At 37.6% G+C, this 15,626-nt stretch overlaps 1 protein-coding gene across 6 annotated transcripts in view; it reads left to right on the plus strand.

The window, feature by feature from the left end:
- SLC4A4 (solute carrier family 4 member 4) overlaps positions 1-15,626 on the plus strand; it is a 343,107-nt gene that overhangs the window by 153,127 nt on the left and 174,354 nt on the right. For 3 of the 6 annotated variants that reach the window (XM_041724407.1, XM_041724405.1, XM_041724410.1), the window contains 2 exons: positions 2,564-2,743; positions 14,509-14,604. In XM_041724407.1, coding sequence (XP_041580341.1) covers positions 2,564-2,743; positions 14,509-14,604 — 276 coding nt within the window. The remainder of the gene's footprint in view (positions 1-2,563; positions 2,744-14,508; positions 14,605-15,626) is intronic. The other 3 variants (XM_041724406.1, XM_041724409.1, XM_041724408.1) reach the window with 3 other exon arrangements.

A 15,626-nucleotide genomic window follows, 5' to 3' on the forward strand; every position in this document is an offset into this window, starting at 1 on the left:
AATATATTTTTTTGGTCCAGAGCTTCCTTTTTTAAATAAAGAAAAATACTGTATGATATGGAAAAAGATATGAATTATGTGTTAGAAAAACCTGGTTTTACTTAGTGGGGGGTTGTTAGGCTACCTCGGAGGGCAAGTCACCTCTTTTGTCTTTTGCCCTCTCTTTTCCCATCTGTACAACAAGAGGTTGCAAACTTGGTGTTTCCTGAGGTTTCTTTCAGCTCTGCTCTTATCTACAGTTGGCACGTTCTCTCCTGATTGGTAGTGTTTGTGGAATTTTGAACACTGAAGGCTTAATTTCAGTGTAGCTGTGAAATGTTACTGCCCCCACTTTCCTTGAAAGGTTTTGTAGTTTGTGCTTAAAAAGATCGCTGTAATGTGGGCCGTTTTATGGAAACTTAATGAAGGGCATAAGCCACACAGATGTCTTAACCTGTTCTAACCGGTGATTTCCAGGCATTAGGAACAGAGGGTCGGCTGTGTGTATGTACAGATAGGTTTGAGATTACAAGGGAAGGCAAGTGTAGAGGGAGGCCCTGCCAGGAAGGATAGATAAGAAACACTTTAATCCACAGCCCTGGAATTATAGTAGGAGCTTGATAACATGTGCCTCAGATATGCTGGGGCTGTTTGTTTATTTTTATGGTTCTTCTGTAAAATGGACCTTCCACATTGAATAAGACTTCAAGGGAAAGTAGAGGAGTTGCACCTAATTATTTTACTGTGGAACAGATCAGTAATTTATAGGATCAGTTCTGAGAGTTTCACTGAGAAGGGTTTGTGCAGTTAAAAACATTCAGAGCTAAAGGCCACTGTCAAACCAAAACATTCCTATGGGAGAAACTCTTCCTGCCTTGCCCAAGCTCCCCCACCAAGTGGCCCAGTGTTATGTGACATTTATAGCATCTGTGTTAGACATGGGATGGAAAATCCGGGTTCAGCCTCTGCGTGGCTCCCAAGTAGTTGCTTGTATACTACGTAAGTTGTCAGTTTCTAGCTGTAGGCTGTAAGGCAGGTTCTGCGAGTACTTGTGATTAAGATGGTCTTCTGGGAGGCACAGTTGTGACCCAGCAGAGCCCCTAGAATATTTGTAACTTCTTTTAGGAGATGCTGTTATCCTACCAGTTCCCATCACTTTTTTTTGGTCAGACTTTTGCAAGAGAAGAAATTTTGTTCTCATCTCCACTTAAAAAATATATATATATATTTATTTATTTATTTGTGAAAGAGACCCAGTGGGTACAAGCAGGGGGATGGGCAACAGGAGAGGGTGAGAATCTCAAGCAGACTCCACGCTAGCACTGGACCCTGATGCAGGGCTTGATCCCAGGACCCTGAGATCATGCCCTGAGCTGAAATCAAGAGTTGGACACTTAACCACTGAGCCACCCAGGTGCCCCTCTCATTTCCACTTTTGTATACTGGGAAGTTTGCCCAAGGGGAGAATTTTGAGGTGTGCTAGATGCACTCATATACCTGAAAAGGTAGGCGTGGGATCCACTCATTGTTCTGGTTCTGTGCAGGGGGTGAAAGCTCCACCTGTGTACAGTGGATGAAGTAATCTCCTGCCTTGTATAGTTTCTGTTATGATTTGGCCAGAACTCTATTCTGGACAGAGGAAATGTCGACCTGTTATGTGATGTTAGAGAAGGATGCACCAGGCTACTTTATGCCATTCTGCTGACGTGCTGGACTTGGGAGCAAGAGGATTTCTTCTTTTGGAGTAAAACTTGTCCTTTAGCAGAGTCACCCGTGGAGCAGTTTCTATTAAACACAGTTATCTTTTTCAATTAAAGCCATTCTAAAAACAAGAACTAATAGAAATTACAACTTTTTGTAGTAAGACTGAAATTTTATATTAAATTCTGGTCACTTTATATTTTAAAATGATTACTGGAATATATTGAAAAGGCTTTTGTTGGATCCAAAGAATAGCCTCCCTTTTTAGAAAAGATGAAGGCATAGTTTTGTACGTTAGTGTTTCTTTCATTGGATTGATTGGTGTTCAAATAACCTGATATGGGCAACAGTATTGTTTTCCTTTGTCCTATTTTAAGGAAAATATATCATTACAGAAGGATTGGGAAAACATCTAAAAAATTAATAATGTCATTATATTAAATTTTGCATATCTCTTCAAGTTTTTAAAATATAATTTATATTTCTGGCATGCTTGCTATGATAGAGCACATGAAATTTTTCTAATCTTTTTTTTTGCTTAATTGAAAAAATGTAAATTACTGACTTACTGTATTACTCATAGAAGAATGTGATTAATGTGAATTCACTATTAACTGGGATTGGATAAAAGAGGACAAGATGATTCTTCCTCTCCAAACATATAAATTCATAGTGGAATATTTATCTCTCTCTCATTAACACCAGGATCTTTGTGTCCTGTATCTTTATCCTTCATACAAAGGGGAAAGTTGAAAATTTGGGGAAATAGCATATTGATAGTAAGTTTGAAGGTGATGTCCATAAAATCAGAGTAAAAAATTAACGTTGTGATCTTATAACTTAGTTTTGCTTTTTGTTTTTGTTTTGCTTGTTTTTGTATCAGAGATGATTGTTGACCATCAGATTGAGACAGGCCTATTGAAACCTGACCTTAAGGATAAGGTGACCTACACTTTGCTCCGGAGGCACCGGCATCAAACCAAGAAATCTAACCTTCGATCCCTGGCTGACATTGGGAAGACAGTCTCCAGTGCAAGTAGGATGTTTACCAACCCTGATAATGGTAATGCAGGGCCTAACAGCTGCCCCGCTCTCTTTCCTGTCTTACTCACCTTTACTCCATCTCACATCATCTGTTGTTTTTACCCCCTCCATATTTCTTCTTTCCTCAAGTTCATATGCCACAGCCATTTCCTAATGACACTTACCCAGTTGGGCAGGTCTGCAGTCCTGTTGGAAAGATTTCAGCAGTTACTAAGGCTGCAGATGCCAAGATGCCTTGCTTGCTCCATATACGTCTATTCTGATTGACTGAGATGGTTTGGTAATGTCACTATGATGAAACAACTGAATATTTCAGAGGAGTCATCAAATTTGTTTTTTGACTATATCAAGGAAAATACTTTTGACTTGGGGATGTGTAAGAATACGGAGGATAGACTAAGATAGGATAAAAGCTCTGAATTCTAGTATCATAGAGTATTTGCTAGGTATGGGAGATGGTGTCTACTCTATAAATGACTATTTATCCAAGTAAGGCTCAGTATTACATTTGTTACTTAATAAAGTCTAGGCCTACAAAAAGAAAGAAAAAGAATCATCTACTCTTTTGTTATATAAAAATGATGGTTAGATGTGAGAATGATTATTCAAGGTGGTATACTACCCCATTATTTAGTAATAGGAAAGGCACCGTGTCTTATTTATGCTTTGTTGCATTTAGCAGAGTTTTCTGTAAAGTATCTATCTTTTGTATCATTGTCTTTATTTCAAATAAATTTCATGGTTGCCTATAATCTGAGAAGGGAGAAGCTAATTTCCAGGAAGAATGGAAAATGAAACCATGACGGGAAGTGTTGCTAAGCACCGGGCTGGTAGAACCGGGTCTCTCTCATCCCACCCTGGTCTTTTTTAGTACAAGAGAAATGAGTAGGTAAGGGAGCATAAAATTCGTTGCCTTCATCTGTACTTTCAGAAAAGCATAAAAATATTTTGCTGTGGAAAAAGTGGACTGAATGAATTGTATAAACTGAATTCTAACTTGGTCACTCCGTTTCTGGGAATTGAATTTTCTGACTTGATATTAAAACGAATTGTTGGCTCGAAGGGAGCATACTATTAGCAAATTTTCTCTGGTGTATTTTTGAACCATTCCATTATTGTAGTTTCTTAATGAGTCGTTAAGTAGCACCAAATGAAAAGTTCAGTTTTATTGAATGACTTCTACATTGATTTAACTGCTACCATAATTTTTTTTAAAAGCAAAACAATTTATAAATAAATACTTAAAATAGAAGTGCTCCTTATGAAAAACACTCACAAAAAGAAGAATCTAATCTAGAATATTCCTACTACAGTTTGATGGTTCTATCATTACCTGTCATATTGCTGCTGATGGGAAATGTTTTATTTCTTGTATATGTCCTTTGTTTCCTTTTTGTTTTTTCAATTGTATTTTTGAAGGGCTTAATGGCTGGAAATGTTATGGGATGAACAGTGGGTTACAACTGATGTCACAAATACTTCATTTTAAAAGCAGCCCCTGTTCTTTATATTAGGGCAACTAAAGTAAAAATCTGTCTTTTATGTTTTTTTTTTTTAAGGTTTTATTTATTTGAGAGAGAAAGGGAATGAGGGAGGGGGAGGGGATAGGGGAAGAGGGAAGGAGAGAGAGAGAGAGAGAGACAAGCAGACTCCCCGCTGAGCAGGAAGCCTGATATGGGGCTCTATCCTAGGACCCTGAGATCATGGCCTGAGCCTAAGGCAGATGCTTGACCAACTGGGCTCTATCCCAGGACCCTGAGATCATGGCCTGAGCCTAAGGCAGATGCTTGACCAACTGAGTCCCTTTTATGTTTTATTTTTTATCCTCTTCTTTATTTAAATGAAATTCCATGATTTGGAGATTAATTTTTTTTTTATCATGAAGTTGGTACTTATTGTTAAAGAAGCAAGACACTGCATTGTTTTCAAACATTGCTATGTTTGCAAAGAGAAGCGGAGTGGAAATGGCAGCGTAAGGGTGCCTTCTGCCAGTTTGGTCTGAGCTTTGTTTTCATGAAGTGCCAGGCAAAGTAGAAATTAAGAACAGATGGATCTTGTAGGCCAGTACTTTGTGCTTTAGGAGAAAGTATTTGGATGTGGAATACAACTGATAAGTTGACATCATCCAGCATTCAATCTTTTATCCTATCAGTAGATCTTTGTACTTCAGAGCAAAGTTGAAATTGCCTTTGTCATTCACCTTTCACTTGTGAAATGTTATATATGCTGGGCAGAAAGCAAGTAGGGAGGGCAGTCAGTTCTTCCTTTCCAGCTCTTCAGCTGATCAGCTTACACCCTGAAGCGTGGAATATGATTAGGCCTTATTAAACATGTTATTATTGGCCTTTGTGTTACTTAACTCCTTTTAATTATCCAAAGGTGAGATTTGACTTTGAGAGATTCTATAGTAATGCCTTTCATGTACCTCTAAGGTATGTTCTTATAAATTATCAGATGGCAAATTTTTGTTTTTTTAAAGACACTTTTTCTTACCTTGCAAGTTTACACAGTTACCTCGATATGTTAGGGTTTAATTACTTGATATCTTTAACAACTATGAAATGTTCTTAGAATAAATTTCTAAGACAAAGAATTATATAATTGTGGCTACTATTTTAATAAATGAGAATCTTATATCTATTGTTGGAGCTAGATTCTAACACTGTATCTGCATGTAAAATCTAGATAAACCTCAGCCACTTTAATATTCCAGTATAGGCTAGAGATTAGACATTGCTTGCTTTAGTTATGATAGCAACAGTGCAATTAATAGCTGAAATTATGGAGATACTTTAGGATTGGGATTTTTTTCATTTCCCAGTGGTGTGCTGGAGCTACTTCTATTTATGCACAAGAGCCAATCAGGAATTTTGCAAGCCAGTTGTTTAAACACAGCTACTATTAAAAATTAAATTATGTATACACACAAATAAATAGTGATATTAAAAACAAAGATAATTACTCAAAATTCATCATTTCCTACTTATTTTATTGCATTGTACTGGAGTTTATACTCTTCAGGTTATCTATTGTGTATATATATGGTGGAAATACTATAAATTGTTATGGAGTCACATCTTCCCAACTCTGTATTCAGTGACTTCATTTTGGTAGCTTAAAATAAGCTGTGGTGGTAGCATTTGCACCATCGAAATCAGTGAATTCAAATCAGGACTTGATTTATTGTTGCATCATTTGTTTATAGGCTTTAAAAAGTGACGGAGAAAATGCTAATAATGCAGATTAAATTTAAGTGTACAGTGTCTATGGCCATTGTGTAGTCAGTTTGAGCTCTTAACAAATTACCATACACTGGGTGGCTTAAACAATAAGCGTTTATTTCACATAGTTCTGGAGGCTGGGGAGTCCAAGACCAAGGTGCCACAGATTTGGTTCTTGGTAAGGGCCCTCTTCCTAGCTTGTAGATGGTTGTTTTCATTGTATCTTTTACATGGCAGAGGGAGCTCGATCATCTTTCTCCTCTCTCTTTTCATAAGAGCATTAATCCCATTCATGAAGGCTCTGCCCTCATGATCTAATTTCCTCTCAAAGGCCCCATCTCCTCCTATCATATTGGGTGGAAGGGTTAGGATTTCAACATATGAATATTGGGAGGAGATAGAAACATTCAATCCTTAACAGCTTTTAAAATGTGAAAAGCAGAAAGAATCCATCCAGTAAATACCTGGCCAGTATTCAAAAATTATTATCCAGTTTTAGCAAAGGAGTCACCACATCATTGAGGAATGAGTGAAGTCTGACATATGTCTTCATTGTTTCACTTTTGTCCTACTTGTTAACATATATGATAATGGATGTTCAACATGGATGTTGCAACTATGTTTGGTTTCCAGTTGCAACAACAAGTTGGCTACTGCTAAAGGAGTTTGGTAAAAATTAACAAAAGCATTCTATGAGAATCAATGGACTATATGCAATATACAAGAGTATTATATGTTTTATTATTACTTATATGTGTGCTGCCTGTCCTTTATATCAGTGAAATTTACTATGCACACACACACAAAAATGCTTTTTCTCTAGAGAGCTGGTTTTCTCAAACATTTATTATTAGCAGCATACCCATTAACAGCCCACCACTGTCTTTCCATAGCTAAAGATTAACTCCCATTTTTTAGGGTTCTGATGTAGCTTTGGGTTGAAGATAATTTAGTGTTTTAAAAAAAGAAATGAAAAACATTTTTAATTGTAATAAATCAGGAAAGAATCAGGCTAGCTTCCAAGATGTTAATTATGATGAAATTACGACTTGTCTGAGGCATCTGTGAATTTTGATAGACGTGCCTGCCAGGTACTAAATTTTAGGCAAGTGATATAATTTCCCAATATATTAATTGAGGTGTTTCTGTGGAGTTAGTGTTAGGTTTCCATTTCCTCTGGTGTTAGATTTCCCTTCATCCACTCTTTTTCTTACTATTATTTTAGTTTAAGCCGTATGAAATTGCCATTTTGTAGGTAAAATAAAGTTGACTGTCAGCAATTTCATAGAGTTCAACTTAATAATTTGGTTTGAGATATGTAGGTAATCTATATTATTGCAGTTTACTATGAAAGAATGACATGTAAAACTAGGAACTTTCCTTGGTAGTATTTAAAAATCAAGTAAGATATATTTAATTTGCTTTTTATTAGAAAGTAAAAACAAAGTTTATACTTGATTGGTATGTATTCAAAATATTTAGTAAGATGTTTATGACAAGGTTATCTGATAACTGTTTTTAAAGAATCATGGTTTGTAGGATGATCTAAAAACATCATTTACCACTTAAATGGATAGTTTTGATATGTAGTGTCTAAGCTTATAAGAGATGAATGAGACCTGATTTAAGGACAAAGACCAACTAGGAACCTTAATTTGAGTACTCAGCTTGTACTACCTCTGGAAATTTGGGCAGTGCCATCATCAATTTGTCCCTGGTTTTTTTCTCCCTGGCTTCTTCATTTTCTTACCCCTACACTATTATAGAAACTTTTTCCTGGGATCCCTGGGTGGCGCAGCGGTTTGGCGCCTGCCTTTGGCCCAGGGTGTGATCCTGGAGACCCGGGATCGAATCCCACATCAGGCTCCTGGTGCATGGAGCCTGCTTCTCCCTCCGCCTGTGTCTCTGCCTCTCTCTCTCTCTGTGACTATCATAAATAAATAAAAAATTAAAAAAAAAAAAAGAAACTTTTTCCTTACCCTTCATTGTCTGTGAGTATGCATGCCCTTTACTGCAGTGACTTTGGTTATCCAGTTAAACCTAGACTACGAATGTCATTTTTTTCCCAATCCAATTTTATGACCCCATTTTTCTTTAGTTTTTTTTTCAACAGAAAGTTAGAAATATAATTTAGTACTTAGTTTCCATGCCTGTAAAACAGAGATAAGGAAAATTAAATGAGATAATATATGTAAAATGGTGACTGGCATGTAGTAACGAAACAAATCACTCCACAAAACACAATTAAGGAGGAAAAAATCTCATATTGAATAAGTGGTTTGTGGAATGATATTTGTTCTGTAGCTTATTATTTGGGGAGAGATTCAGGATGTAGTACTGAGTTATTTCTTCTGCTCTTTGATACTGGTAGCTAATACCAAATGGGATATGAGAGAGGAAGAAGCCCTTTCCCATCACAGCCCCTTACAAAGAGTCTTTCTCCCTCATTCATTTTACTCTTTGCTAAATGACTAGGGAAACCCTAAACCACACTGAGAACCCAAGAATATAGCTGCTCCGGCAGGTAGATGAGGCGTGAGGAGAGGTGTCACCTCCAGAGCCAGGGCAGCTGGTTCTTAGGCCTCACACTGCTTCCCCCATGTTTTTCCTGGTGCCCTGTGGCCTCTTCTGTATTGATAAGGACCCATGGCTTGTTCCTGATTGAGCCTCTGGGTTTTCTCTCCAATTTGGCACTTTTTTTTTTTTCCTGTCAGATAAGAGAAATGTGACCTACTGGCTCCCATCACTTGTTGCCATCACTTACTTTCTCCCTGGATCCTCTTTTCATTGTTACCAGGCAGGATGCTACTTCCTCATTAGCTCTCACACTGCTTCTTCTGACATAAGCACACAACAGCTTTAGATATTTTAAAAAGTGTAGTCTAGTGCTGTTACCTACAGTAGTATAGACTGTAGTTAGCAACAGAGAACAAACAATGGAAAGAAATCAATTTTTTTTGTTAATAGTAATTCTAGGCTCCATTGAAATGTAAGTGGAATTAGCTAGGCTTTTGTTGCTTTGGATCTGATTTGCGATTAGGCATATTCAAGCTATTTGGTTTGGATGTTAGATCAAGCTGCCTAGATACTGGCACACAGTAGATCTGGCTGGGACCACCGCCAGGTTTGGCAGCTTTCTCAGTCCCTTTAGAAATTCTTAGCTTTTGTCTGGGTTTTGGATTCTGGTTTATCCCAATTGTTTCTGGCTGGGTTGTTCTACTTTGCAGCCTCCCCCTTCCCTGTTCCCTTGAATTCAGACCTGGTCCCTGAATCAATGGGTAGGGCAGGCACTTCCCTGACTTCCCTCAGATGTTCTGCTCCTCTGAAGCAGGCCATCATGTTTCTCCAGTTCTGAGATGGATCAATCAACATTTTGTTTCTCAGGCTCACATCACCTTAAAATGAGAGTCCTCTTCCCAGGTGCCTTTCTGCATACAATCAGTTCTCTCCAAAATCCAACAGTACACATCCATCTGTTTTGTTCAGGGCTCTAATTCTGCGTTCATTTGCACAGCACAGATGAGTGTCCTGGCCAGAGCCCAGTGAATGATCAAGCTTTTCTCAGCCTTAGATTTTTTTTTTTAAAGATTTTATTTATTCATGAGAGACACAGAGAGAGAGAGGCAGAGACATAGGCAGAGGGAGGAGCAGGCTCCACGCAGGGAGCCCGATGTGGGACTTGATCCTGGGACCCCAGGATCATGCCCTGGGCCAAAGGCAGGCACTAAACCACTGAGCCACCCAGGTGTCCCTCAGCCTTAGATTAAATGAACCAATCCATGGAAAGTTTCTAGAAAAGTGCTTCAATATTATTCCTTGATAATGGTAACTTACTAAAAGCAGTATTTCTAATTCATCTATCAGATACCACTCTTAGTTTCTTTCTCTTCCCTAGGCAGGTGACTGATCTTCCAGATTTATAATATTCAGATCTTTTAAAAAAATAACACATTTTTTTCCCAATAGTCTTTGTCACCCAGGTATTTGGTAGTCTGTTCTGCTGTTCATGGTAATGAAGAGTCAGGCTTAAGGGATATAACACAAGTATTTCATTTTTGGCTTTATAATCTTCTTGGAGACATGGTGCCATCTTTTCTAAAGGCTTTGTTCTAGTCTTGGGCTAATATTTAGTAGTGTGTGACTTTGAGCAATTTATATAATATCCTTGAACCTTGATTTTTTTTTATACCTGTAAATAACGATAGTTATACCATCAGGAGTAGATGAGATATTTTTGTGATAAGTATTTAAGAAGTATAATGTGAGATACCACTGTAAGGAATGGCTATTCAGAAATATTTAAAGGAGAAGATCTAATGCCTTTCATATTTAAAACCAAGGACAGAGACTCAATTCACCACCATTATTTTGTATTCTGTTATTTTTTTGTGCCTCTCAATTTTTTTCTCCTACTCCTTCAAAAATGAAAACATTCTTGGAGTTTTACTTTTAATACTGTGCTTTCACTATCACCTTTAGAGATGCCAAATAATACCTAATGAAAAAAAATACCTAATGAGGTGTCACTTTTTGGCTGTATATTTTCAATTAGGATATAAAGATTGATCAATATATCTGAGTAATGACAATTGTTATCTATCAATAAATAATATATAACAAGATGTTACCATGAAATAAACATATTTTTAAATTTTATTACTTGCCAGTCCACAGCCAGGGTTATAGATGGAGTAATGGAATGGAATAATTCTCTGTGTCATACCCTACTATACAGGGAAAAGTGATATACTTAAAGGGCCCTAACTGATTTTCTGCTGCCACCCCTGGGTAATTGTCTTCCTGGAGATACTTGATAGAGTCACTTTTGTGAAGTCCTATTTTCCCCAGCCTCATCTTTCTCTAAAGAGGAAGATCTGGGACCACATCCTGGTTTTCTATAAAAGACAAATAGTAAAGGAGAGGGAAAGACAGGAAAGTGTGAAAAAGAAAGGAATGGGAGGAGGAGATGTGAACACTGGACTTTGGGAAGATCTTGTCTTCCCAAAAGAAAAAAGAAGGAATAAAATTAATGTCTGCCAAGAATGATTAAGCATGCCTCACCTACTCAAGCCTAGTTTTGGTACAAATAGCAAAGGGCAAAAAGATTTGTTCAGGTTTATGAACCCAATATCTTAAAAATCACATTTTGATTTTCAAGTTGAATTAAATTAGGGCATGGTTTCTGTCTTTGGTGTTTTCTAATACCTTACTGAGCAAAAGATGCTGAGCAAAAGAAACATCATTCCATCATTGATATTAATGATAGTAGCAACAATAATATCTCCTATTAATTGAGCACTTATATACCAGGCATTGTCATCCATGATGTTTCTAATGTATATATCATTCCATTTGCATATGAAAAGCCTGAGTTCAGAAATGTAAAATAATTTGCCTAAGCATTAAAAGATGGAGGAGCCTAGTATGTTTAATAACCATATGCTAATTAAACTGCAAAGGGTAATGAGCTTCTTCAACCATAATTATTTCCCACACCTCAGTTGAGTCCAAGTCTTTTATTTTGTGTAACCTTGTGATGTTGAGGAGATCTGGAAGTCAACCTGTGTATTGGTTATATAGGCAGTTGTATAGGCAAGGTCGTATAGGAAGGAATACACTCCAAACTTGGCAGTTGGGTGTCTTTTTATTGGCTTTCCAAATGGAGATTTCTAGACAACATATTTCATAGGTTTACAGGTGAAATGCAGCTATCCTCTTGTGTTGAACTTTTTGACTAAATAATTGTGGAATGCATTATACATACTCAGTGACTACTTTTTAAAAGTTTTTATTAAAATTACAGTTAGTTCCCATATAGTGTAATATTAGTTTCCAGATGACTATCTGAACATACAATATTGCAATCCTAAAAGAATGCTAAAAGTTGAACATGAGTAGAATTTATTTTTTCTTAATAGGATTGTTAAAAATGCATTTTGCTAGAGAGATATTTTTAGTTTATATGCATGATTCAACTAGGGACACCTTCACTTGAGCAGATTGGGGTTGATGGTTTTAGACAGGTTGATCTCAAGGGTTATGTGAAATCAAAAAACTCACCACACTATTTTCTACAGTCTAGATATTGGAAACTATCACTCTGAAATGTTTAGAGCTGTAGATCTAAAGATCTTTCCTCATCAAGTCACAATAATATTAACCAATTTCTACCTTGTTTATGCCTGGAGTCGGGCAAAAGTGATTTAGAAGAGAATGTGTAAGATGATAGCAAAGCCAAGTTGTTTATTTTGTAGCTTAAGTGCAGAAGAAGTACAATGGAAGTATTTTCTGGGAAAGGCGTACGTACTATGTCATTATCATGGTATAATTATAGAAAGTTCGGCTCCAGCTTTGGGAAGGACTTTTCAAAATTGTATATTTGAAAAATTTGTGCAGAGAAAAAAACATAACATGAAAGGGTTACGGAATTTGTATCTCTTCCTGCACAGAAGTCCACAGAGGGTCCAACAAATCAAAATGTTGGAATTTGCCAACATAAGTAATGGATGCTGTGAGCCTCCCAGTTTTCATGAGAGTAAGCAGCCAGATGGCTCCAATCAGCTTTGCTAAAACACAGGTGCCAAGTCTCTATGGGCAGTTTCATTTTTCATGCCTGTCTTTGGAGCCAGGTTCTTTGCTGGTGTGTGTGCCAGGCTTCATTCCACTGTCCCCTTGATGGTGCTGCTCAGCGTCATTGGAGGCTGTATCTGCAAAAAGGAGTTTCCAGCTTTCACTCCCCACAAATAACACACTGACATCTTGGGAGGAATAGAGGAAAGAGAAGATGTTGGAGAAAGTTAGTTATCAGCACCTGAGTTTTAGAGCAGCTGCTGCCCTCTTGTACACACTTTCCAGGTAAGCCCTGGTATCAGTGATAAAGTTTGGGTAGCTTCACACTGCTCAGAAGCTGAAGAATGTGGACGTTCCTTTGAGTTTACTTTGTACTTGTCACCTCTGTCAGTTCTTACTGACCTGGAATTTCAGTCGATCCTTGCTCAGGCCTTGATAAATGGCTGGAGATGTCCCACATCTCTCGTTTCCTTTAGCTAAGTCAGCTGGAATATTGACTCCTTAAGCAGATCACTCAGCTGTCAAAAGAAATAGGAGGTGAGACTTGGTCATTGTGATAGTGTATGTTTCTAATTGCCTCCTTCTTGACAAAAGTAATTTTGGAATAATCTCAACTGATTCATTTCCCTTTTTTCATTTTTCTTAGTGCAATAAAAACTTGCAAAGAAGTTCAGTTATGGGAAACAATTAAAAATTCAGATTGCAAAGAGAAGACATCAGATTTGCCTCAAACAGGTGCTGGCACAGATGGCCTGCTCACAAGTCCTGGCTTTATTTACAGCTTTTAAACACAGACAGATAAATTGACAAAAATGTTTCTAGATTTTATAATGTGCTGAATGCCCAAATTTGGCCATAAACTTACATTAATTTGTAAATGATTCCATTCAAAATTTGACCTCCCGAGTCACCAATAGCCTTAAAAAGACGATTTGTCTGCCTGGTTATTTGTATACTTGTGTGAATACATTATCTAATCTTTGCTTTTGGTTGGATATGCTTTGTTGCCTTGATTATTTACTATCTCTCGTATTAAAATTCTCTTAAATTGTATGTAGTCTGATGGTTAGATATTTCCTACCTCATTGTTCCTTGAAGGACAATTATGCTGCCTATTTTTTACTAGTCTTGGACTGAAGTATTTGATGAGAATAGCAGAATAGATGACGTGAAGCCCAAATGAAATTATCTTGAAGCAGAAGTTTGTGATGCTCTTCAGTTGATGAAAAATATCTAGAGGAACCATACTATGTATTGAGCTTGCATCGTTAATCTGTCTTTGATTTGGTCTGAGATTTGGCATGGATGTGCTGAATATTAAAATTATAGTAAAATAAGTATTAAAGGGTACCAGAAATTGAGCATGCATTTCTGAATTGGTTTATATTAAGGTGTTGATTCATTTGTATCTCAGTCTCATATTTCTAAAGGGCTGAAAAACAGAGGCAAACATAGAGTTCTGTGTTCATCAAGGAAAATATTTCAGAAGTGGAAGTATGAAATGTTGCTTTCTGCCTTTCTGTACAAGATCCACGGAAGGGTCTGTAGGGTAGATCATAAGAAAGCTCCTTACTAATGCCCCCTGTGCTTTACAAAACTGTGTGTAACTTCCCTTTGTGTGTGCTTTTGTGGTGCAAAATTATTAACGGTCTTGATCTTACATCTTAAGATTAGCATTTGTTATGTAAATCTTTCTTCTGGATACAATCCATGTTTGTGTATCAGAACTGAGCAGATCATTCAGTGGTACTTGGAGAGCTATAGTGATTGAATGTATTTTTTTCAAAGCCTTTTCATTATGTGTTGGGATTTGCTCTATCTAAGGGTCACGGGAGGGGGTATGTGTGTCAATGTAATATGTCACTGTTCTTCTTTAACTCGCTTGTGTGATTTGCTTTAGTATTTTTTCTTCTTAATTAATGCTTCCATCCTCATCCTTGCTGTGGCTGCTCATGTGTCCTCCTCCTCCTGTCTTCTGCTTCTGACACTAAAGCCCGCAGCCCGCTTGAGAACTCAGTGCCCTGCCTAGCAACCCGCACCTTGGACGATGACCCCCGAGTGCGGCGCACTCCCAGCGTGGGATGGCTAAGTAAGTCCGTGGCTGGGGAGGGCAAGGATGGTGGCGATGGTGGGATGTGGGGGGGAGGGCACAAAGGCTGGGCTCATGGTCACTGAGTGGAGGGCATCCTCAAGAATGCCTGAAAGGAGATAAGCCTTATAGATTCCTACAGTTACTGATTTTTCCTTCTACCGCCAGGGAGTAACAGCAATAATGTATTTTCTGGGTCATCTGCCATCCTGAATTCAAGCTGAGTACCTTGGAAGGCAGGGGAAAGAGTTCCAGACTCAGGGTGAGAGGCCTGTCACAGGTAGCGCTCCCTTCATAGAATGCATCTTGGAGCCTAGGTTTCCTAACGGGGGGTGGCAGTCAATGAGGGGTGGGAGTCATGATGCCGGACCTCTTCCTTCAGAAGATTGTGCAGAAGATCACTTGAGATGAGATCTCTAATCAAAAGCATTCAAGTGTTGGGTAAGAGGAAGAACTTACTAGGTTAATGGTCTTTAAAAAAATTCAGATTCTCTTTATGCGTAAGAGGCAGTAGGCTCCATGGATATAAGTTAGAATCTTCTGGGTTTTTTTCTTTATTTAAATAAAGAGTTCATCAAAGAGACAGGATTTATTATACCTAAATCCAAAAAAGAAAAGAACATGCACGAAAAACTACATGGACTTTTTTCCAAATTTGATTATATGTGATACACATTTCTTTCAGTTGTCAAGAAGCCCATCCACAATGACATCATTAGGCTTTTAACTGTTTATTATCATCTTTCTTATAATAAAGCCATTGATTTATGCTTTTTATTAATTTAACAGGAAATTTCACTTTCCTGGGAAGATGAGATTTCTTTCTCATGTCTTAATGGGGGAAGTTTTGGCTCATCTTAAAATAGTGTGTGTTGCACTACATGCTTCCAGGACTTTTCTTGGAGTTAATTTGATGTTTTTGGAAACTCTTTGATAATTTCTGTGTCCATAGAGATAGAAATGTATGTGCTGTGTGTTACTACATGCCAGGCACCGTGAGAGGCAGGGAGTATTTAGAGATA

The sequence above is a fragment of the Vulpes lagopus genome, chromosome 12 (assembly GCF_018345385.1).
Source record: "Vulpes lagopus strain Blue_001 chromosome 12, ASM1834538v1, whole genome shotgun sequence".
In the NCBI taxonomy this organism is placed as follows: Eukaryota; Metazoa; Chordata; class Mammalia; order Carnivora; family Canidae; genus Vulpes; species Vulpes lagopus.